General features: G+C 42.8%; 1 protein-coding gene across 1 annotated transcript in view; it reads left to right on the top strand.

Moving 5' to 3' along the window:
- The window catches only part of LOC311528189 (von Willebrand factor D and EGF domain-containing protein-like), a 284,287-nt gene that overhangs the window by 162,002 nt on the left and 96,393 nt on the right, over positions 1–25,892 (top strand). Inside the window, 4 exon segments of the mRNA XM_084642898.1 lie at positions 2,664–2,717; positions 2,721–2,768; positions 22,357–22,363; positions 22,366–22,470. Of these exon segments, the coding sequence (XP_084499024.1) occupies positions 2,664–2,717; positions 2,721–2,768; positions 22,357–22,363; positions 22,366–22,470 (214 nt within the window).

The raw sequence follows: 25,892 nt of genomic DNA, 5'->3' as shown, positions 1-25,892 counted from the left end.
ATTTTGGGGGGAAAGACGCGTCCAAACAGCTCTTCCCCAGTAACCAGTACTAGTTTGGTGGTGGTAGCGGCCAGTCCAAGGACAACGGGTGGAATATTTTGTACCTTGGGGAAGTTTTGACCTAAGCTGGTAAAGATAAGCTTAGGAGGTTTTTCATGCAGGTCCCCACATCTGTACCCTAGAGTTCAGAGTGGGGGAGGAACCTTGACAGTTGGTTTTTCACACATTTTGTTTTTTCATTCACAAACTCTTGTACAAGCCAAATGTTGTTGTACAAATGATTATGAATAATGCAAACAACATTTTGTTCCATGATGAATTAAATTCATTTCAAGCAGCAGAAACAGACTTCCTGACTTACCCAGTCATTTGTCTAAAAGCCCTGCTGTTTCTTTGAAGTTGATACAGAAACTGAGTCATGGTTTTCAGTGACTTTCAATGAGACTTAGGCTCATAAGCACCCAAGTTGCTTTTGAAAAGTGAACTTGAGCTCCTAAGTCAAATAGGCACTTTTACAAATTCCCTCCAATATCACTAAGTGACCAATTACAAAATGACAACAATGAATAATGAAACAAACTGTTCAAAAAACCCCACAGACTGAAAGTTATTATAATGTGTTAAAAATTAAAAATATTGAGCAATTTGGAAAAGTTATAGTTTGTTCAGAGCACAATGAACAAACAGAAAAATGAGTCCTGTGAATTGTTCCTTATATAGAGTTTGCTCTATTCTAATCTTTACCATTATTGATGTTTATTACCATGTGTACTAGTGCTGACAAAACATACACCTTGAGGGTACTGGTAAAGGAATGAAATTAAAGTTAAAATGTATTAAGAATGGTCTTTTCTTAATGGAGATCTTGCCTGCAAACAAGCAAAATCTTATAATAGAAAAAAAAATTGAAGTTTTTGCTGCCATTGAATTAAAAAATAAAGTCTTCCTTTTTTAAAGCTCTTTTCCAATTTGTGCCAATACATATCACTTCTACTGAATATGATGTTCAGGAGGGAGTTAAGTTCTTTTTAAAACTGTACCAATACATTTTCATTTCAATTTAATTTAATGTTGCTTTTCCTTCTTTTCCAGAATTTCAAATTATAAAAGCCCACGATTACAATAATTTTTCTAGTTAGATTGGTTTGTGTGGAAGTGAGTGTGTTCAAAGAGTAATGTATTGTCAGCTGAGGACAATTGCAGGCTATATTGTGGGAATATTCACTTTATCATGTTCCAAAGGAACTTTTGTTATTCTTTCTGAACTTGTGATAATTGAGGCTCTGTGTATTATTTATTCATTCATTAATTTTGCTTTATATTCATTCAATGTTTTTTGCATGACTGGATTATAAATAACATTCCCCTCCTGTGAACTGAAATACCTTATTAGCTGATGAAAGTACTTTTTTTGCTCTGGGTCCAGTGGCTCCTAGCAAAGCACAAAATGTTACTGAATAGGAGACATGTTTTTGCATCCTGCCTCTGAATTAAGTATATGTCAACAGCCTTTCAGTTTTAGCAAACTCCTTACGCACTCCATTTTTAAAGTTGATTAAAGTATTTTATATCTCCAGGATATGCATAAAGAAGGGCCTCTTTGCTGTCTTGCCAGTGTACTATGTGCTTTGCTAGTTCAGTGGGTGTTCACTGGATACTTTCTGGAATGTTTTTGCTTGCTAATGTTCCATACCTCTCAAGTGTCTCTCATTTTGAGAAATCTCTTACTTTAGTCCCAAAATTAACTTTGTTCCACATGAATCTGTTTTTGTTGTCAAAAATTATTTATATTAGAAATAAGGAATCATGAAATCTGGGTTACAGAAACAGTCATTCACTTAATGGCATGAACCTGACAGTGTTTAAAGTTACCTGCATTAATCATTATTTTGTGCCCCTCATTTTGTGCATCACCTACAATATCTCCAATATCTGGGCTTTGGCAGGTTGAGAGGTATGGGCTACTCACAATTTCAGACTAAAATCTGCAGTTCTAAAAGGTTTACTACCTCTGGTGGTTGAATATGGGTTGCATTGCTACTGAGAACAAATGGCTGGCTGTTACTGAGCAGAATTACAGGTTGTCGAGAGTCTGTGCTGTGACGCTACCGATGATGCAAGAAAACCAAAGATGGACTCTGAATAGGAACAATAGCGATTGTGAGTAAAGTGATGGTGAGGAAATCCTATGAATCCACTTAAACAATTTTAATACATTAATTGATTGCCGCGGGAATGTGACCCCTACCCACCCACCCCCCCACACACACATATACACACACAAACTGCTCTTGGTATTTGCTTTTCATTATGGGGAAAGGGTGGCAAACAGTCCAAGGTAGGATGTACTGTTGAAAGAATACAAGTGTTTTGTCTACTGAAAATATATTAAGTAACACTTCAAAGCATGGCTATTTGACAAAGCTAACAGCTATCACAAAACTTCATATCTGAGCCAAAAGATCTTTTGGTTATTAATAATGGTTTCAAGTTTGCAACATCAAGCAATTTGTCAGCTTGTAGGGAAGTAAGTCACAAGTGGTTTAATTTATCTTGTTGGCAGGTATCCAGTTCAAGGGTGCAATGGTTATGTGCTCCGAAATGAGCAGACAGTATCCATATGGAACCTTATTACTTAGAATGATGATTTTTGTATCGTTTAGATTACTAATGATGGCTTCCAGTACAGCAATTCCAAAGTTCTGACCCTGTACGATTGAGCCTGCCAGGTCTGTGAATTCCATCCAACTGGACTTTGTAAGTTAAAGGTAATTTTAAAGAGTGTAAAGGTTTAATACAAATCATTCATCTTTTTCTTAACTCTGACTCACTTTTGTCTAATGTGTGCTTTAACAGTCTTGGAAGAGGAAAAACTGTTTTATGGGTCATCTGGATAGCTAAGTATTTTGTCCTCTTTCTGAAAATGGTCACACCGTTATGTGATTTGAACAGTTTCTATGTGACATAAATAGTTGATGGATTACATTTGCTGCACTTTACAAGGGATCTTACTAATTATGACATTTCCAAAAGCCCATGGTTGTTGATATCTGTAAATTGGAAATATGTATACAAGTGAACAGAACTAGGGAGAACCAGAGGTGCTGGGGTCATTCCTGATAGACAGGACTCCCTCATGCTGAAAGGATTTCTAACCAACCTCCTCTTGGGAAGAATCTTTGCGAGGAAGATTTCTGATTTCTCAGTGGGAGGTAGGCTATTATCTGTCCTCACTTCAATCTTGTAGGGATATTGTAACTACAAGTCATAACAACTCTATATCCATTCCCTCCAGCAGCAGTAGGTATATCAGGGTGTGTGCTATGCATTTTTCTCATATAGAGATACCCTTGAGATAACTTAAAACATCTTTGCTTGCATTAAATATCTGTAAGTGCAGATATAGAGTAATATGACCGATTCAAAACAGTAATCAAAGTCTAGTGCTACATTTTAAATTGCCGGTACACCATGGAAGTGGTGAGAAAGCAGTCTACCCTTTTGTTTTCCTGTGTGCTCTACTAAATTACCTATTAAATGACCCCCTTCAAAAACCTTCTCCCCTTTTTCAGAGGATCCCAATGAATAATTTTTCAATACATGTCAAGGTTCCTCCCCCACTCTGAACTCTAGGGTACAGATGTGGGGACCTGCATGAAAAACCTCCTAAGCTTATCTTTACCAGCTTAGGTCAAAACTTCCCCAAGGTACAAAATATTCCACCCGTTGTCCTTGGACTGGCCGCTACCACCACCAAACTAATACTGGTTACTGGGGAAGAGCTGTTTGGACGCGTCCTTCCCCCCAAAATACTTCCCAAAACCTTGCACCCCACTTCCTGGACAAGGTTTGGTAAAAAGCCTCACCAATTTGCATAGGTGACCACAGACCCAAACCCTTGGATCTGAGAACAATGAAAAAGCATTCAGTGTTTTACAAGAAGACTTTTAATAAAAAATAGAAGTAAATAGAAATAAAGAAATCCCCCCTGTAAAATCAGGATGGTAGATATCTTACAGGGTAATTAGATTATAAAACATAGAGAACCCCTCTAGGCAAAACCTTAAGTTACAAAAAAGATACACAGACAGAAATAGTTATTCTATTCAGCACAATTCTTTTCTCAGCCATTTAAAGAAATCATAATCTAACACATACCTAGCTAGATTACTTACTAAAAGTTCTAAGGCTCCATTCCTGGTCTATCCCTGGCAGAAACCAGCATACAGACAGACACAGACCCTTTGTTTCTCTCCCTCCTCCCAGCTTTTGAAAGTATCTTGTCTCCTCATTGGTCATTTTGGTCAGGTGCCAGCGAGGTTACCTTTAGCTTCTTAACCCTTTACAGGTGAGAGGAGCTTTCCCCTGGCCAGGAGGGATTTCAAAGGGGTTTACCCTTCCCTTTATATTTATGACACGCCCCCCAAATCTCAGCTAGGGTGAAACACTGGCTGGGATTTCTTCTTAGAGCTCTAGGAAAAACAGAGTTAATAAGACACATGCATCTCTAAATATACTACCAAGTACATAAAGACTAACAATATTTTCCACATCTCAAGGACGATTTTAACCAGTTGATTCTGGGAAACTTTCACGGGAGAGTGCATCAGCCACTTTGTTAGAAGCTCCTGAGATGTGTTGGATGTCGAAATCAAAATCTTGGAGAGCTAAACTCCATCGAAGAAGTTTTTTGTTAGTTTCCTTGACGGTGTGAAGCCACTTCAGTGCAGCATGGTCGGTTTGCAGGTGGAAACGCCGTCCCCAAACATATGGGCGTAGCTTTTCCAGAGCATAGACAATGGCGTAACATTCTTTTTCAGTGACTGACCAGTTGCTTTCCCTCTCAGACAGTTTTTTGCTGAGAAACACTACAGGATGGAATTCTTGATCAGGTCCTTTCTGCATTAAAACTGCTCCCACACCACGCTCGGACGCATCTGTGGTTACTAGGAATGGTTTGTCAAAGTCTGGGGCCCTTAGTACAGGGTCAGACATGAGTGTCGCTTTAAGTTTGTTAAAGGCCTTCTGACACTTTCCGGTCCACTGAACAGCATTTGGCTGTTTCTTTTTGGTTAGGTCTGTCAGTGGGGCAGCGATTTGGCTGTAGTGCGGTACAAATAGTCTGTAATAACCGGCCAAGCCTAAGAAGGATTGAACCTGTTTCTTTGACTTTGGGACAGGCCACTTTTGGATAGCATCCACTTTGGCCTGTAAGGGGCTGATAGTTCCTTGACCCACCTGGTGTCCAAGGTAAGTCACTCTGTTTAGGCCTATTTGACACTTCTTAGCCTTAACAGTTAGTCCTGCCTCCCTTATGCGCTCAAGGACTTTTTGTAGATGTTCCAGGTGGTCTGCCCAGGAATCCGAAAATATGGCCACATCGTCAAGGTAGGCGACTGCATATTCTCCTAATCCCGCTAGGAGACCATCTACAAGTCTTTGGAAAGTGGCGGGTGCATTTCGCAGCCCGAAAGGGAGTACATTAAATTCATACAGCCCGAGATGTGTGATGAAGGCTGACCTTTCCTTGGCAGATTCATCAAGCGGTACCTGCCAGTACCCCTTGGTTAAGTCCAAGGTAGAGATGAACTGGGCCCGTCCCAGTTTCTCTAATAGTTCATCTGTGCGTGGCATTGGATAGTTGTCTGGGCGAGTTACAGCATTTAGCTTACGGTAGTCCACGCAAAAACGTATTTCCCCATCTGGTTTGGGAACTAGAACCACTGGAGATGCCCATGCACTTTCAGAGGGGCGGATTACACCCATCTGTAACATATCCTGGATCTCCCGTTCTATAGCAGTTTTAGCTTGAGGAGACACCCGGTAAGGTTGGACCCTAATTGGGTGAGCATTACCTGTGTCAATGGAGTGGTATGCCCGTTCAGTCAGTCCTGGGGTGGCTGAGAACGTTGGCGCGTAGCTAGTGCACAGCTCCTGGATCTGCTGTCGCTGCATACGCCCAAGGGTCATGGAGAGGTTCACCTCTTCCACACCACCAGCACATTTCCCTTCATAGTAAACACCTTCAGGCCACTCAGCGTCATCTCCTCCCTGGGCTGTAAACTGACAAACCTTTAATTCTCTGGAATAAAAGGGCTTTAGAGAATTAATATGGTACACCTTAGGCTTTTGGTTGGAGGTGGGGAATGCTATGAGATAATTAACATCTCCCAGGCGCTCCTGGACCATGAATGGCCCTTCCCACGATGCTTCCATTTTATGGGCCTGGAGCGCCTTTAAGACCATGACCTGGTCCCCTACTTTGAAGGAACGCTCTCTGGCATGTTTATCATACCAGGCTTTTTGCTCTTTTTGAGCATCCTGTAAGTTTTCTTTAGCAAGGGCTAAAGAGGTTCGGAGGGTGTTTTGTAGGTTGGTTACAAAGTCCAGAATATTAGTTCCTGGAGAAGGTGTAAATCCCTCCCATTGCTGCTTCACCAACTGCAATGGCCCCTTAACCTCACGGCCATATACAAGTTCAAATGGGGAAAACCCTAAACTGGGATGTGGTACAGCTCTGTAGGCAAAGAGCAACTGCTGCAACACTAGGTCCCAATCATTGGAGTGCTCATTTACGAATTTACGTATCATGGACCCCAAAGTTCCATTAAACTTCTCCACCATGCCATTTGTTTGATGATGGTAAGGAGTGGCGACCAAGTGATTTACCCCATGAGCTTCCCAAAGGTTTTTCATAGTTCCTGCCAGGAAATTAGTCCCTGCATCTGTGAGGATGTCGGAGGGCCAACCTACCCTGGCAAAAATGTCTGCTAGTGCCTGGCACACACTTTTAGCCCTGGTGTTGCTTAGAGCTACTGCTTCCGGCCATCGGGTGGCAAAATCCATGAAAGTCAGTATGTACTGCTTTCCTCTGGCTGTCTTTTTCGGAAAAGGACCCAGAATATCCACAGCTACTCGCCGAAATGGAACTTCAATGATGGGGAGTGGCTGGAGAGGGGCTTTGACCTGGTCTTCGGGTTTTCCCACTCTTTGGCACACCTCACAAGACTGGACATAGGTAGAAACATCCTTGCCCATTCCCTCCCAGTGGAATGATCCCCCCAAACGGTCTTTGGTCCTGTTCACCCCAGCATGGCCACTAGGGTGATCATGGGCTAAGCTCAAGAGCTTGGCCCGGTATTTAGTTGGAACTACCAACTGTCTCTGAGGATGCCAGTCTTCCTGGTGTCCACCAGAAAGAGTTTCCTTGTATAAAAGTCCTCTTTCTACAACAAACCTGGATCGATTAGAAGAGCTGAGAGGCGGTGGGTTGCTCCGTGCCGCCGTCCAAGCTCTCTGGAGGCTTTCATCTGCTTCCTGTTTGGTCTGGAACTGTTCCCTTGATGCTGGAGACATCAGTTCCTCATGGGATTGTGGACCTAGGCTTGGTCCCTCTGGAAGCGATATAGGGGATGGAGCTGTTTCTGTTGACTGTGAACCACTCTCCGCTGGTGTACTATGTTGGGATTCAGGCTCCGGCTGAGCCTCTTGTGTAGGGTTATCGGCTGCTGCCAGTTCAGGTTCGGTGGGGCCCTCTGGTGTTGAGGTTGCAAGTACTGGATTCAGTGCTGGCACGGGGTCTGGTGTTGGTTGTTTGGCTGGTTCCGGTTCTGGGACTGGTTCCGTCTGGGTCTCTGGGACTGGATCCACTACTGCTGTTGTAGACATTGGCCTGGGGTCCGGGTCCATCACCTCTGACTGGGTCCTGATAGAAGTTTCCAGAACAGAGCTAGGCCTCACGGCTTGTTTAGCCTGGCTGCGGGTGACCATTCCCACCCTCTTGGCCTGCTTCACATGATTGGCCAAGTTTTCCCCCAACAGCATGGGGATGGGATAATCATCATAGACTGCAAAAGTCCACATTCCTGACCAGCCCTTGTACTGGACAGGCAACTTGGCTGTAGGCAAATTGAAAGAGTTGGACTTGAAGGGTTGAATCGTCACTTGGATCTCTGGGTTGATTAAATTGGGGTCCACTAAGGAAGCATGGATAGCTGACACTTGTGCTCCGGTGTCCCTCCACACGGTGACCTTCTTCCCGCCCACACTCACAGTTTCCCTCCGCTCCAAGGGTATCTGGGAGGTATCTGGGCCTGTGGACCTCTGGTGTGATTCCGGTGCAATGAACTGTAATCTGTTGGGGTTCTTGGGGCAGTTGGCCTTTACATGCCCCAGCTCGTTACACTTAAAACATCGTCCAGCTGACGGGTCACTGGGGCGAGGAGGGTTGCTGGAGAACGGGGTGGTGGGATGATAAGGGGTCTGGAGGGTTCTTTGGGAGGTAGGTGGGGCTTTGGGCGGCCCCCGGTAATAGGGTGTGGTCTGGGGTGGTCCCTTCTGGTCTCTGCTCCAACTGCGACCAGTTTTCTTCTTCTCTGCCACCTCCACCCATCTGGCTCCAATCTCTCCTGCCTCAATTACAGTTTTGGGTTTCCCATCTAGGATGTATCTTTCTATTTCCTCAGGAACACCCTCTAAGAATTGTTCCATTTGCATTAGGAAGGGCAAATTTACTGGAGAGTCAACACTTGCTCCTGATATCCAGGCATCCCAATGTTTCACAATGTGGTAGGCATGTCGGGTAAATGACATGTCTGGTTTCCACCTTAGGGCTCGGAACCTCCGACGAGACTGCTCGGGTGTTATCCCCATTCTGACTCTCGCCTTGGATTTAAACAGTTCATACTTGTTCATGTGTTCTTTAGGCATTTCAGCTGCCACCTCAGCTAAGGGTCCACTGAGCTGCGGCCTCAGCTCTACCATGTATTGGTCAGTAGAGATGTTGTACCCAAGGCAGGCCCTTTCAAAGTTTTCTAGGAAGGCCTCAGTATCATCGCCTGCCTTGTAGGTGGGGAACTTTCTGGGATGGGAAGTGGTACTTGGAGAAGGATTACTAGGGTTTGTTGGGATATTCTGCTGAGCCTTTATCTTCTCCATCTCCTCCACATACTTCCTCTCTTTTTCCTTCTCCTCCAGTTCTTTGTCCCTCGCTTCCATAGCTCTCCTGTAAGCAGCCGCTTGGTGTTGTTCTGCCTCCCTTTCTTGTTCCTTCTTCAGCCGCATGAGTTCTATCTGTCTTTCATGTTCCCTTTGTCTTTCCTCAGCCTGAAATTTGGCTAATTCAAGCTGTAGTCGAGCCGCGGATTTTGCCATTCTAACCTCTCTGTTTTTACTAACTTTACACCCGAGGTTTAGAAATAAACAAACAAAACTTGGCTGTAAAATTTTGCTGTGCTGGAATAGAATACCTATTCTCTGATAGTGATTGTCAGCCTACAGAAAAAGACAATTCCCTTGTCTCTGCTCTGGGCCCAAATTAAAGTAAAAAACCTCCAACTACTTGGAAACCTGCTTACCCAGCCCAAAGAAAAAAAAAATTTCTTTTTCAAACCTGTGCTCCTTGTAAAACAAAAAAAATCAAAATCCTAAAAAAAAAACCCTGCCACTTTTGTCTCCAGGCAAATGGGTAGAGCACACCCCCCCTATTTACTTTTAGGAAGAAAAGAAAAAAAAAACCTCTGGGTTGGAAGACTGTGAATTTCCCTGCAGGAGTTAAGTACCCTGCCTCCAGGCAAAGAAAACCTGCAATTCACAAGATAATCCCCTTTTGTCTCTGCTTGGCCACAAAGCAGAGAAAAACCAAGCTGCTTTCAGTTTCAAAGCTTTCTGGACTTCTTAAAAATTCCTTTTTAAAATCTGTATTTCTAGTTCAAAAAATCTCAACTGGATCTCAAAATGATTTCAGGTTAATCCCACCACTGTGCCACCATGTCAAGGTTCCTCCCCCACTCTGAGCTCTAGGGTACAGATGTGGGGACCTGCATGAAAAACCTCCTAAGCTTATCTTTACCAGCTTAGGTCAAAACTTCCCCAAGGTACAAAATATTACACCCGTTATCCTTGGACTGGCCGCTACCACCACCAAACTAATACTGGTTACTGGGGAAGAGCTGTTTGGATGCGTCCTTCCCCCCAAAATACTTCCCAAAACCTTGCACCCCACTTCCTGGACAAGGTTTGGTAAAAAGCCTCACCAATTTGCCTAGGTGACTACAGACCCAGACCCTTGGATCTTAAGAACAATGAACAACCCTCCCAACACTTGCACCCCCCCTTTCCTGGGAAATGTTGGATAAAAAGCCTCACCAATTTGCATAGGTGACCACAGACCCAAACCCTTGGATCTGAGAACAATGAAAAAGCATTCAGTGTTTTACAAGAAGACTTTTAATAAAAAATAGAAGTAAATAGAAATAAAGAAATCCCCCCGGTAAAATCAGGATGGTAGAAATCTTACAGGGTAATTAGATTCAAAAACATAGAGAACCCCTCTAGGCAAAACCTTAAGTTACAAAAAAGATACACAGACAAAAATAGTTATTCTATTCAGCACAATTCTTTTCTCAGCCATTTAAAGAAATCATAATCTAACACATACCTAGCTAGATTACTTACAAAAAGTTCTAAGGCTCCATTCCTGGTCTATCCCTGGCAGAAACCAGCATACAGACAGACACAGACCCTTTGTTTCTCTCCCTCCTCCCAGCTTTTGAAAGTATCTTGTCTCCTCATTGGTCATTTTGGTCAGGTGCCAGCGAGGTTACCTTTAGCTTCTTAACCCTTTACAGGCGAGAGGAGCTTTCCCCTGGCCAGGAGGGATTTCAAAGGGGTTTACCCTTCCCTTTATATTTATGACAATACAGTTTTAAAACATCTTTTTGGAGGCTAAAATATTTCACTGTCCTAATCCATCTTTTCAGTTCTGATATAAAAATAAATACAATATAGGCATCAATCTTCCCTTTGTATAAAATAAGTTTCACACAGGTACATCCTCTTCTTACTTCATTTGCCTTGTTCTCATTAACATTAATCATAGAATCATAGAATCATAGAATATCAGGGTTGGAAGGGACCCCAGAAGGTCATCTAGTCCAACCCCCTGCTCAAAGCAGGACCAATTCCCAGTTAAATCATCCCAGCCAGGGCTTTGTCAAGCCTGACCTTAAAAACCTCTAAGGAAGGAGATTCTACCACCTCCCTAGGTAACGCATTCCAGTGTTTCACCACCCTCTTAGTGAAAAAGTTTTTCCTAATATCCAATCTAAACCTCCCCCACTGCAACTTGAGACCATTACTCCTCGTTCTGTCATCTGCTACCATTGAGAACAGTCTAGAGCCATCCTCTTTGGAACCCCCTTTCAGGTAGTTGAAAGCAGCTATCAAATCCCCCCTCATTCTTCTCTTCTGCAGGCTAAACAATCCCAGCTCCCTCAGCCTCTCCTCATAACTCATGTGTTCCAGTCCCCTAATCATTTTTGTTGCCCTTCGCTGGACTCTCTCCAATTTATCCACATCCTTCTTGAAGTGTGGGGCCCAAAACTGGACACAGTACTCCAGATGAGGCTAATAATCAGATAATAATGCCTTCAGAGTTGCACTGAAAATTGCTCTTGAAACACCATATCACTTACCACAATAAAATGGCAATTCCTACCTTTCAATTTAAGTCAGTAACATAAAATAATTAAAGGATCCAATCCTGAACAAAATCACTTCAATTTTTGATTAAAAAAAAAGAATTAAAGAATTAAAGCAGATACATTACAATCAAAACATACTGTAAATTATACCACTCCTTAAATATATGCACTGTTGTTGTAGCTGTGTCACTTCCAGAATATTATAGAGATAAGGTGGGTAAGGTAATATATTTTATTGGGCCAACTTCTGTTGGTGAGAAAGACAAGCTTTCCAGCTACACAGAGCTCTTCTTTAGGTCTGGGAAAGGTTTCAGAGTAGCAGCCATGTTAGTCTGTATCCGCAAAAAAACCAAGAGTATTTGTACTCAGAGGGTCACAACTAAATACAAAATCAAAGGATAGTTTAGCATAAGTAGTTTTTGTCTTTTTGCATTTTCCTTTGTGAGTTCATTCGAGAGCCTAGTGGTTGTCTGGTTTCACTCACATACTTGTTGATGAACTCACACAGGAGAAGGATAAAAGGTCAAAACACCATAACACCTGTCGGTGAACACTTTTCACAAAGACAGGTTTCAGAGTAACAGCCGTGTTAGTCTGTATTCGCAAAAAGAAAAGGAGTACTTGTGGCACCTTAGAGACTAACCAATTTATTTGAGCATGAGCTTTCGTGAGCTACAGCTCACTTCATCGGATGCATACCGTGGAAACTGCAGAAGACATTATATACACACAGAGATTATTGGTAGCTATTACCAGCAGGACAGTGGGGTGGGAGGAGGTATTGTTTCATGGTCTCTCTGTGTATATAATGTCTTCTGCAGTTTCCACGGTATGCATCCGATGAAGTGAGCTGTAGCTCACGGAAGCTCATGCTCAAATAAATTGGTTAGTCTCTAAGGTGCCACAAGTACTCCTTTACTTTTCACAAAGCAATCACTCTATATCTGACCTATCAGTGCTCATCCTCAAAGGAAACTGCACAACACTTTCAAAAGACAAGCCTGGGAGCTTAAATTCGTCACTTTGCTAGGCACTAAAAACCATGGTCTTAACAAAGACACTGTATTTATGGCTTATTACAACAATCTACAACCCACTAGCCCCCCCTTTGTCCTCTGACAACAGGGGTGTTAATGGGCCACTTCACCTTGAATGGTCCCAGGCTTAGAATATGTGCTACTTATGCTAAACTGTTTGATCTTGTATTTAACTGTGACCCTCTGAGTACCTTTCCCAGACCTGAAGAGCCTGTGTAGCTGGAATGCTTGTCTCTCTCACCAACAGAAGTTGGTCCAGTAAAAGAAATTACTTCACCAACCTTGTCACTGTTTCTTCAAGTTTTTTTCCTCATTCTTGTGTTTTTCAAATTCTGAAGTATGTACATTTCCTCAGGATTCATGCCTCCCCCAGATTATAATAATTTCTACTGTAAAATTCTCCACAAGACTGTTTGAATTTGGCTATAAAATGCATTAAACCACATTCTAATTACCCCTGCTATAATATTTCTTTATAACACCTAAATTGCTTTTAGGAAAGGCGTTTCAGTGAGTGAATATTTTATGCAAGGCCATTTCACATTTTGTGTTCCTCTTCTATGGAGCCCATTCATCACCACATTATCACATCAGAAAAGTACTCTCCTTTTTCACCAGAACCAAGTCTAATTCCTCAGAAAACAACAATATAATGAAGTCTTCTTATCCTCCAAATTATAATGGCTAAGATCCAGGTCTTTCTTTTTTAGGGTACTGCATGAAAATCCTTTCAGTTCTTTTATTTTACAGAATATTCACAAATTACTATAATGTAATATATTATGTAGTATATTTTGTAAGGATTCTGAGAAACTAAAAAAAGATCCTTAGAAAAGACAGGATTCAGTATATGAACCAATCGGAGAGTAATCCCATTATCTTCTATTTGTGTGTCAGGTAGAATATGGCCTTATGTCTGAATTTGGAACCTTATGCTGGTAATACGCTTAGTGAAGAAAATGGGATTAACTTGAATAAGGACTGAAGGACTGGGCTCTAATATTTGAGCGATGTCAAAAAGTAAAATGATTAAACTTTAAAGAGACAAAGTCTAGTTTGAAATGTATGCTTCAGGAATAACTCCACAATAAAATTGGTGGTTTGGATTCAGTGACTATAAAACTCAGAGATTTAGGGCTACATTCAAAAAGGGGTTTTAGGCATTCCAATGCTAAGCAATATAATGCCTAATTTTTATGCACTTTGCTGCCTAGTGAATTCTCAGTCCCAAGTTAGGGTTCCAGGCTCCCTATACAATGCATGGGGAGAGTTAGAAGCCAACACCTAAAGTGGGAAGCCACCAAAAGCTAGCCAGAAGGCTGTGCTGAGGAGAGGAGTGTGACCAATGCCCCTCCCCTCAAAGGGAGTTAGGTGCCTCACTCTACGTGGGATGAAAGTACCTCCCATCACTCGGGATTCACAGCTGTCCACCATCTCCTGGAGTTACGTGTAAGCCAAATCAATCTTTTCTCACAAAAAAAATGAGGAGGAGAAGGAGTTGGTGGAGGAGGAATTGATGGATCAGGAATCAGGGCCTGCAGCAAAGCCAGTCTCAGGGCTACCTAACAAGCGCTGCTGACCTGTAGTAGGCTGCCTGATTGGCTACACTGTCTGATTGATTGGAAGAGTCAGTAAAGCAGCTCTTAAGCCCTGCAGCAGCAGCAGCATTTCAGTAGCTCCTCGAAGCATTTGTCTATGGCTGTTATAGCTCCTGAGCCTGCTGGTTCCCTGCCTTGGATCCAGCCCTGCCCTGGCCTTGCCTTGCTCCAGGTAACCTGGCTATGCCACTCAGCTCTGATTCCTGACTTTCGTTCTGATCCTTGATTCTGGTGTCTGACTTGGATTCTGACCCTCAGCTCCAATTCCTGGCTACCGACTCCTGCTCCAACCACTGGGCCTGATTTGTATTCCAACTACTAGGCATGTCTATGTCTCTGACAGTTTGAGCAACCCAGAACCCACAAACAATAAGGAAACTACAGCTGATATGGTGAGTATGGGTCCTACAAAGGCCAATATCTCTATGATGGAGATATACACCTACACACCTTTCAGACCCAGGTTGCCACCCCGTAGGCACAGAATGAGGTAATGCAAGCTCAAGCCATTCCGCCTTCAGGTCTAACCCTTGCTCCCCATAAGGCCAAGCTCCCTCTGCCTGACAAGTTCTGTGGTGATCATGACAAATTTTGTGGGTTCCTAAATCAGTGTTGGCTCCTATTTCTGCTATTCCTGCAGTCATACTGCTCTGACCAAGCCCGAGTAGGATTGATTATCAGCCTACTTACCAGGGAGGCCCTGGCTTTGGGCATCTCCACTCCAGGAAAAATCAAGACTCAGTCTGGGACAATTCAAGGACTTTGTTCAAGCTATGATGATGATCTTTGATGACCCAAGTCGCAAGCGTATTGTCGAAGCCACACTTCAGGTGTTGCAGTAGGGACACAAGATAGTTGCTAAATATGCATCAGAGTTCCAATGCTTGGTACTAGACACCGAATGGAATGAAGACACAGAGTTTTCATTTCCAGCTCAGCCTAAACAATTATATTAAAGATGAACTGACATGGGTGGAATCCCCATCTGGCCTGGATGCCTAGTCAGTCTGTGCATCAAGATCGACAGCTGCTTGACTGAATAACACCAAGAAAATGGATGGTCCTCCCAGCTCTCGCCAGTCCCACCAGCTCCAGCCTTCCCCTTCCCAATAGTCCACAGCAACACTTGTCCTCCACAGAATAGTCCACAGAACACTTGGTGATGGCCAATCAGAGTCCAACACAACTCTGACTCCGTCTCTGGCTCTGGCACCCAGAGATGCCTGACACCAGTTTAGAGGCTGTCATAAATATAAAGGGAAGGGTAAACACCTTTAAATCCCTCCTGGCCAGAGGAAAAACCCTTTCACCTATAAAGGGTTAAGAAGCTAGGATAACCTCGCTGGCACCTGACCAAAATGACCAATGAGGAGACAAGATACTTTCAAAGCTGGAGGGGGGGGGAGAGAAACAAAGGTTCTCTCAGTCTGTGTGTTGCTTTTGCCGGGACCAGAGCAGGAATGCAGGTCAGAACTCCTGTAAAGGGCTAATAAGAAATCTAGTTAGATATGCATTAGTTTCTGTTTTGTTTAAATGGCTGATAAAATAAGTTGTGCTGAATGGAATGTATATTCCTGTTTTTGTGTCTTTTTGTAACTTAAGGTTTTGCCTAGGGGGATTCTCTATGTTTTGAATCGGATTACCCTGTATGGTATTTACCATTCTGATTTTACAGAGATGATTCTTTTACTTTTTCGTCAATTAAAATTCTTTTAAGAACCTGATTGCTTTTTCATTGTTCTTAAGATCCAAGGGTTTGGGTCTGTGTTCACCTATGCAGATTGGTGAGGATTTTTATCAAGCCTTCCCCAGGAAAGGGGGTGTAGGGTTTGGGAGGATTTTGGGGGGAAAGACTTTTCCAAGCGGGCTCTTTCCCTGTTATATATTTGTTAGACGCTTGGTGGTGGCAGCAATAAAGTCCAGGGGCAAAAGGTAAAATAGTTTGTACCTTGGGGAAGTTTTAACCTAAGCTGGTCAAAATAAGTATAGGGGGTTTTTCATGAAGGTCCGCACATCTGTACACTAGAGTTCAGAGTGGGGAAAGAACCTTGACAGAGGCACTGGTGGACTCAGGTGCCTCAGACAATTTCATGGACCTGGAGTTTGCCCAAGCACATAAAAGTCCCACCAAACGCAAGGACTCCCATGAATTAGTGGAGTCTATATACACGTTACTCCTTTCATCAGGACCCATCACACATGTAACAATGCTGGTTCTGGTGGGACGCAACCGAGAGTGCCAATTCAGGACAAATTGCTTAAAGCAGGGCAGTTACAGCCCAAGGCTGGGGTTTTTCCACCCCTAAGGGAAACAAAACCAGCCAGACAGAGAGGACTTTGGTTTTACGCCACTGGCTAACCACAAGTCACACAAGCAATTCCCTTAGACACTCCAGTTTCCCAGTATCACCACCAGTGCCACTCGTTATGGGGACAATTGGTTATGAAAACCAATACGCCAGTAAAAGAAGAGGTTCTCTCAATCCCAAAGGACCAAGCCCCAGACCTAGGTCAATATACAAATCAGATCTTACCCACAAATCACGCTGTTGCCAGTCCTTTAGAATCTAAAATCTAAAGGTTTATTCATAAAAGGAAAAAGATATAGATGAGAGCAAGAATTGGTTAAATGGAATAAATTACATACAGTAATGGTAAAGTTCTTAGTTCAGGCTTGTAGCAGTGATATAATAAACTGCAGGTTCAAATCAAGTCTCTGGAGTACATCCACAGCTGGGATGGGTCATCAGTCCTTTGTGTAGAGCTTCAGTTTGTAGCAAAGTTCCTCCAGAGGTAAGAAGCAGGATTGAAGACAAGATGGAGCAGCTGCAGCAGTCTTTTATCAGGTGGCCTCTCTTTCTTTGTTCCAAAGACACATGCAAGAAAAAACCTTAGAGTTCTGTCCATAGGCATGATCCTGCATACCTTGCTGAGTCACAAGGTGTATCCACCTTCTTTCAATGGGTCAGTTGTATAGCTGATGGTTCTTAATGGGCCATCAAGCAGGCTAGGCAGAGCTGACACCAACTTGCCTGAGGTGTTCCCCAGAAGCATAGTGCAAGTTTGAAATACAGACAGTATAGAGCCAATATTCACAACTTCAACTACAAAAATGATACACATATACAGATAGCATAATTATAACCAGCCAATCATAACCTTCCCATAGACATCTCACACGACAACCTCTGTACAATATTTTCTGAAAATATATAACAGTGGTTGCAACAGTGATCTATATGGTTACAGATTTTGTCAATAACATCACAGCCCACCACATGGGTCCCTTAGAGGGAACTACCCTTTGAGGCCCCAAGAAATTCTCCAGTTCAGGCTAAGTTGTGCACTGCATCCACCAGTTGTCCTTGGACTCCCTGCTAGCTCATTGCCCATGACCCATCCATCCCCTGGTGGTCAGGCACGGTATGCTCTGACTCCCTATTTCGCCAACAATCCTGTTTTTATTGTGCCAACCTGGAACCAGCAACTCTTTTGGAGCTTACTTGGTCCTCCACAGAATTCAGAGATGTGAAGAGAAAATCCAAAGGTGACCCCAGCACCTCCCATGACCTCCCCAATGGCTCCAGGATTTCCTATTAAATATCAACACCTTGTTGGCATATTTAACAACAAGAAAACTTGACACCCGACCACTGCATTGCAGCTACACCTGCCCCAGCAATCTCCATCTGGGAGTAGAGTTTCTCTTTGGGTGCATTTAATCCCTCTCCAAAACTGAACCACAGCCCCCCACCCCCACCCCTCCCAAGCTATATCGAGGAAAAACCTGCAAAAGGAGTTCATTCACCCCTCCACATCCCCAGTGATGGCCGTAATCTTCTTTGTGGTGAAGAAAGCTCCCTCCATCCTGGTGTGGACTACTGATCTCTGAACAAGATTACAATTTTAAAATTACCCTTTACCACTCATTAATGAGTTGTTGAAAGACTTTGCTCCATCAAGGACTTCACAAAGTTGCATCTCTGCAGAGCTTATAACCTGGTGCAGATCTGGGAAGGAAACGAATGGAAAACCACCTTTCATACCAGGTGTGATCACTTTGAGTAGTTGGTCATGCAATTTGGGTTGTGCAACAGCCTGGCAACCTTCCAGTATTCAATACATTTGTTATTATTTACATGGATGACATCCTAATTTTCTCTTAAAGTCAGGCCATCCACAGTCATCAGATGTTCACATTCTTGGAGACACACTGCCAAGCCACCACAAGTTTGATAAAACCACAGTAGAATTCTTGGGCTATATCATCTCACCTGAAGGACTTACCATGGACCTGCACAAGGTGGCAATAATATCTGACTGAATCATACCCCAGGATGTACATGGGGTGCAGTAATTCTTCAGGTTCGCCAATTTCTACAGGCAATTTGTAAAAGGATTCCCTTGCATGGTTACACCCATAATGGTGCATGTAGAAAAGGGGGGCTGGGTTGCCTGGTCCATCGAGGATTAGTCAGCCTTTGATTAATTGAAGAGGTCATTCACCTCGGCATCCATCCTGATTCATCCACCAAGCCATTTACAACTGAGGCTGATGTCTCGAATTTTGCTATAGGTGCTGTATTGTTTCAACACACAAGCCCCACAACCATCTCCATCCTTGTGCCTTTTATTCTCAGAAGCTAACCCTATCGGAAAAAATTATATTTGGGACAAGGAGATACTAGCTATAAATGTAGCTTTTGAGGAGCAGTGCCACCTTCAAGAAGGAGCCTGATTCCCAGTCCAAGTCCTGATGGACCACTAGAATCTGGACTACCTCTGGACTGCTAGACACCTTAACCAACACCAGATCCACTCATCCCTTTTCTTCACTCATTTGACTTTGTGGTAAACTATCATGCAGAGATGAGAAATGGAAAAGCAGGTGCCCTATCCCACAAAGACAAATATCTTGAACCTGGTGAAGATCTCTCTACCACCATGCTCAAGGTGTCCAACTTTGTCAATCAGATGATCAACAGCAGTCTTACATCCACCATCCACTCTCTGATAACTCCTTCATAACCCAGATCCACAAGACACTGAATGCTGCAGGTACCCAACCCAACTTCAAGTTCCTATTTTAGAATAACCTCCTTAGTCACAAGGGTTGCACTTACATTCCAGAGGAACTAACTAGGCTTCAGGTATTGAAACAATGCCTGCATTTGCCACTTGTGGACCATTTTGGTCAATTCAGGACCTGGCATCCGGTCTCAAGAAGCTTCGGGTGGCCACTACTATATCAATAGACTTCATTAACTGCCATGATCCGAGGACATTCAGTAATCCTGGTTGCCATCGACCTTCTAACAAAGATGGCCCACTTCATCCTATGCTGTACAGTTCCTACCACACAGGAGACAGCTTGGCTTCTCCTGGAAAATGTTGTCTGCCACCAAAGTTTACCGACAGGCATTGTATCAGACTTGGGACCCCAGTTCATCTCCTGATTATGGCAGGAATTTCTCAGACTCCTTGGTATCAAATTCCTCCTATCACATTGTCCACCTATCACCCGCAGATTAATTGGCAAACAAAAAGAGTCAATCAAATCTTGGCACAGTGTCTTCACTGTTTTCTGAGTTATTACAAGAACAACTGGCTTCCCCTGCTGTGCTCTGCTGAATTCGCATGTAACAATAAATTCCATGCCTTAACTCAACATAGCCCATTCTTTACAAACTATGGCTTTCACCCCTAGTTCCGCACAGACATACCTGTAAGTTATCCAGTACCAACCGCTGCAGATTTAGCCTCCCATCTATACAAGTTCACCAGCAGATCAGGGGAACACTTCTAGTTTGCCAAAGAAGCCTATAAACACCATGGGGACCAAGACCGTCAGGCTGCTCCAATCTCGGCATAGGAGACAAGGTGTGGCGCTCTGCCCAGGATCTTAAATCGAGCCACCCATGCGCCAAACTATCAAAACCTGGGCTCTTTCAGGATTATACAATGAATAAACTCAAAAAGAAAAGGAGTACTAGTGGCACCTTAGAGACTAACCAATTTATTTGAGCATAAGCTTTCGTGAGCTACAGCTTACTTCATCGGATGCATTCAGTGGAAAATACAGTGAGGAGATTTATATACACACAGAACATGAAAAAATGGGTGTTATCATACACACTGTAAGGAGAGTGATCACTTAAGATGAGCTGTTACCAGCAGGAGAGCTGGGGGAGAGGAGGGAGGGGGAGAAAACCTTTTGTAGTGATAATCAAGGTGGGCCATTTCCAGCAGTTAACAGGAATGTCCAAGGAGCAGTGGAGGGTGGGGGAAATAAACATGGGGAAATAGTTTTACTTTGTGTAATGACACATCCACTCCCAGTCTCTATTCAAGCCTAAGTTAATTGTATCCAGTTTGCAAATTAATTCCAATTCAGCAGTCTCTCATTGGAGTCTGTTTTTGAAGTCTTTTTGTTCTAATATTGTGACCTTTCAGTCTGAAATCGAGTGACCAGACAGATTGAAGTATTCTCTGACTGGTTTATGAATGTTATAATTCTTGACATCTGATTTGTGTCCATTTATTCGTTTATGTAGAGACTGTCCAGTTTGACCACATTGCCATGTACATTGGACAAACTGGACAGTCTCTACGTAAAAGAATAAATGGACACAAATCAGATGTCAAGAATTATAACATTCATAAACCAGTCAGAGAACATCCATGTCCTGGACCTACTGTTAGAACTCCGTCAGTAATACTCTGAGAAACTGGGCCCTGAGGAGGCACTCTTGAAGGGGAGGTACTGTCAGGATTCAGTGCCTGCAGCACAGCCAGTCTCCAGGCAAACATAATGAGGGCAGCTGGCCTCTAGTAGGCTGCTTGACTGGCTACTCCATCTGATTGGTGGGAAGAGTCCACTGACCAGTTCTTAAACCCAGCAGCAGCAGCTTGGTGGTTGTCAAGGGTGTGATAGCTCCTCCTTGTTCTCTGCCCTGCTCCTGCCATGAACGCAACCCTGCCTTACTGCTGGTAATGTAACTCTGATTCTTGACTTCGGCTCTGGCATCTGGGATCCTCGGCTCTGGCATCTGACCTCTGGCTCCAGTTCTGACCCTCAGCTCTGATCCTGACTTCAGCTTTGACCCTTGGCTCTGGTATCTGGCCTTTGATTCTGGCTCTGATGCTGACCTTCTATTCCTGGCTGCCAACTCCTGCTTCAACCACTGGGCATGACTGCCTAGGTCCCAGTCTCTGACGCTGGGTCTCCCAAGTGAGTGCCTTCACCACTGGAATATTGCGGGGTGAAGCTTCCTCAGCTTTTCTTATTGAAGCTGCTACACGTTGCATGGAATAAGCAATGCTCCCTGGGCCAGAGAAAGAGTGAGACTCTATAACCCAGTGATTAGAGCACTTACCTGGGATGTGGGAGAGTCAGGTTTCAATCCCTACTTCAATGACTAATTATTTATACTAAGTGGAACTGCTTCATCAGGAGATATTGAGGGAGATACACCCCAAAAGGATAGGGTTTTGTTTGAAACATATCCAATAACCAGTGCACATAGTCACTATGGAAATTCAACATATGCCCTATATAGAGATGAAGTCCACATCCAATTGACTAAAATTAATGATGTTCACTGGGACTTAGGCTCCTAAGTGACTTAGGTGCATTTGAAAATGTTACTGTTGGTTAAAATAATGTCATGGAAACCTAAAAAATAAAATGTTTCCTTACTACATTTTTATTTCATTCTGTACTGAGTTGTTATTGCCATTGAATTTTATTATTATTATTTCAAAAGGAATGGACAGAAGCACTTAATTTTTTAAAAAACAGAGTAAAATTCCAGAACGTCAAAGTTTTTAGAAAGTGCCCCTTAAGTGTTTTTATGGAGCTTATTTTTTGAGTGTCACCACATAATCATCATATTAGCAAGCCACAGCTGGTGGTAATAATCACATACAGTACATACACATTTCTAGGAAAAAAGCTGTGTTCTATCAAATTTGTCCATGACAGTGACATTGCAAGTTGCCTAGGATAAGACAGACACTGCTACTAGGATCTTGCAATGAAACTGGAAAACTCTTTGGTGTTTCAGCAATGTAAAGATGCACTGGTATTCTCCCTGGGGGACAAAGTGCTAGCATTTAAATTGTTTTTCTCTATTCCTAGAGAAACAGTAGATCATGCTTACCTCAAGCAATTACTAACTGCTAATTTCTGTCATTTTTCTGGTCTTTTTCTTTTTAATTTATTTATTTATTTGGCAGGAAGAGACTTTAACATAGATGGACTATGCTACAGTGAAGGAGATTCAAGCCCTACTAGTTCATGTCTTCTCTGTGAACCTGACACTTCGAAATTCACGTGGTCTATTAATGAAAGTAAGACAGATTTTTGTAAGATTTACAGGCATTTTGGTAAGAATGCAGTATTACATTCATTAAGTTTTAAACTGGGGCCTGATTCTGTAATCTGTGTGCATTGCCTCCAGTGTGTGTTTTGTGTGCACAAGGAATACAGGATTGTGATTGTGTATATGTGCTACACATATATATGCAAGTTTCTGGTTCTAGGTTGAAACCTGGCAAAACTTCACAGAACTTTAAAAAAAAAAAAAAAAAAAGCCAAATAAACAACCCCCCGAAAACAGGATTTTAGGAACTATCCACACAGCAAACACTTGAGATTTATCATTTCTGCAATACTGAAAACTGTTAGCCAAGGGGCTGCTGGTCCCAAAGACATCCATGCTACTCTCAAGAGTACAGGCTTTAAAGAGAAACCACTCAAGGAAAACAATGTATTTGAAACACCAATGGAAGCAGATTATTTTGGGGTTTTAAAATGGGCTATCAGCTAAATTCTTGTAGGTGTTGCACAAAGGTATCTAGGAGAAATCCAACAATCTGAAAGTGGAGCAAAGGGCAGAAAACATCCACCCGTATTCCTCTCCACAAAACCTACAGGTGCCCCTCTGAGGCCCCCATGTCAGAAGTCATGGTGAAGGCTTCTGAGGCAACTCCTAGGGATTAAGGCCTGCAGTCTACATTTTTGTGTATGTACCCAAAAACTTGATATAGCCATTACCCAGAAACCCCTTGTGCAGATTATTCATGCTCCTAACAGCAATGATTGTCATGGGTTTATGTTCATGGTCACACGTGTGCGTGCACAGCATTATTATTGAACTGTTGTTGCAATAGATACATGCATTGGTTGCGGAGAGCAATTACATGTAGACCTAGCATTTGATTCTGTGTTGGTCTTCTGTAAACTTGGTCATGTTGTAATGCAAAGGGTCCACCAGAATATTGGGGGGGAACAGACTAAACAAATCATACTATATGCTATCATGTAGAGGATGGCTGAGGGATACCTGTAAATGCAATGGGATCATCTAGAGAACAGTGTAAGATTTAGATTTGGATTTCTGATGCCCTAAAGTATTGGAATTGGGATTTTGGTTTAAGCTTTAGTAAAGATAGGAGTCCTTTGTGAAATCTGGACACAGATCCTTGTTCAACCACCCCAAGTTTCAATAGTGCCAAGGTCCATGATTGGGACTCAGTCCCATGTCCAGAATTGCTGAGACACTTAGAGAAAGTAAATAGGGTGATATTTTATATTCATATATTTGGGTAGAATGAATCCATGTAAATCAAAACACTCCTCTTTACAGTCTGTTTCAGGAACACCTCATTTCGTGTGCCTCTGTTTTTGTTAAAAGGAAAGGAGTACTTGTGGCACCTTAGAGACTAACCAATTTATTTGAGCATAAGCTTTCGTGAGCTAGAGCTCACTTCATCAGATGCATACCTGTAAGACAGACTAACACGGCTGTTACTCTGAAACCTGTAAAACAGACTAACGTGGCTGTTACTCTGAAATCTGTTTTTGTTACTTCCTGTCATAAATATAAAGGGAAGGGTAAACCCCTTTGAAATCCCTCCTGGCCAGGGGAAAGCTCCTCTCACCTGTAAAGGGTTAAGAAGCTAAAGGTAACCTCGCTGGCACCTGACCAAAATGACCAATGAGGAGACAAGATACTTTCAAAAGCTGGGAGGAGGGAGAGAAACAAAGGGTCTGTGTCTGTCTGTAGTCGTCTTGGCCGGGGACAGAACAGGAATGGAGTCTTAGAACTTTTAGTAAGTAATCTAGCTAGGTATGTGTTAGATTATGATTTCTTTAAATGGCTGAGAAAAGAATTGTGCTGAATAGAATAACTATTTCTGTCTGTGTATCTTTTTTGTAACTTAAGGTTTTGCCTAGAGGGGTTCTCTATGTTTTTGAATCTAATTACCCTGTAAGATATATATACCATCTTGATTTTACAGGGGGGATTTCTTTATTTCTATTTACTTCTATTTTTTATTAAAAGTCTTTGTAAAACACTGAATGCTTTTTTCATTGTTCTCAGATCCAAGGGTTTGTGTTTGTGGTCACCTATGCAAATTGGTGAGGCTTTTTATCCAACATTTCCCAGGAAAGGGGGGGGTGCAAGTGTTGGGAGGATTGTTCATTGTTCTTAAGATCCAAGGGTCTGGGTCTGTAGTCACCTAGGCAAATTGGTGAGGCTTTTTACCAAACCTTGTCCAGGAAGTGGGGTGCAAGGTTTTGGGAAGTATTTTGGGGGGAAGGACGCGTCCAAACAGCTCTTCCCCAGTAACCAGTATTAGTTTGGTGGTGGTAGCGGCCATTCCAAGGATAACGGGGGTAATATTTGTTACCTTGGGGAAGTTTTGACCTAAGCTGGTAAAGATAAGCTTAGGAGGTTTTTCATGCAGGTCCCCACATCTGTACCCTAGAGTTCAGAGTGGGGGAGGAACCTTGACATGGTGGCACAGTGGTGGGATTAACCTGAAATCATTTTGAGATCCAGTTGAGATTTTTTGAACTAGAAATACAGATTTTAAAAAGGAATTTTTAGGAAGTCCAGAAGGCAGCTTTGAAACTGAAAGCAGCTTGGTTTCTCTCTGCTTTGTGGCCAAGCAGAGACAAAAGGGGATTATCTTGTGAATTGCAGGTTTTCTTGCCTGGAGGCAGGGTACTTAACTCCTGCAGGGAAATTCACAGTCTTCCAACCCAGAGGTTTTTTTTTTTTTTCTTTTCTTCCTAAAAGTAAATAGGGGGTGTGTGCTCTACCCATTTGCCTGGAGACAAAAGTGGCAGGGTTTTTTTTTAGGATTTTGATTTTTTTTTTTGTTTTACAAGGAGCACAGGTTTGAAAAGAAATTTTTTTTTCTTTGGGCTGGGTAAGCAGTTTTCCAAGTAGTTGGAGGTTTTTTGCTTTAATTTGGGCCCAGAGCAGAGACAAGGGAATTGTCTTTTTCTGTAGGCTGACAATCACTATCAGAGAATAGGTACTCTATTCCAGCACAGCAAAAGTTTACAGCCAAGTTTTGTTTGTTTATTTCTAAACCTCGGGTGTAAAGTTAGTTAAAAACAGAGAGGTTAGAATGGCCAAATCCTCAGCTCGACTACAGCTGGAATTAGCCAAATTTCAGGCTGAGGAAAAACAAAGGGAACATGAAAGACAGATAGAACTCATGCGGCTGAAGGAGGAGGAGAAGGAAAAAGAGAGGAAGCATGTGGAGGAGATGGAGAGGATAAAGGCCCAGCAGAATATACCAACAAACCCTAGCAATCCTTCTCCAGGTACCACTTCCCATCCCAGAAAGTTCCCCACCTACAAGGCAGGTGATGATACTGAGGCCTTCTTAGAAAACTTCGAAAGGGCCTGCCTTGGGTACAACATCTCTACTGACCAATACATGGTAGAGCTGAGGCCGCAGCTCAGTGGACC

The sequence above is a fragment of the Lepidochelys olivacea genome, assembly GCF_965140295.1.
Source record: "Lepidochelys olivacea isolate rLepOli2 genome assembly, chromosome: 11".
In the NCBI taxonomy this organism is placed as follows: domain Eukaryota; kingdom Metazoa; phylum Chordata; order Testudines; family Cheloniidae; genus Lepidochelys; species Lepidochelys olivacea.
This window is presented reverse-complemented; position numbering and strand designations above follow the sequence as displayed.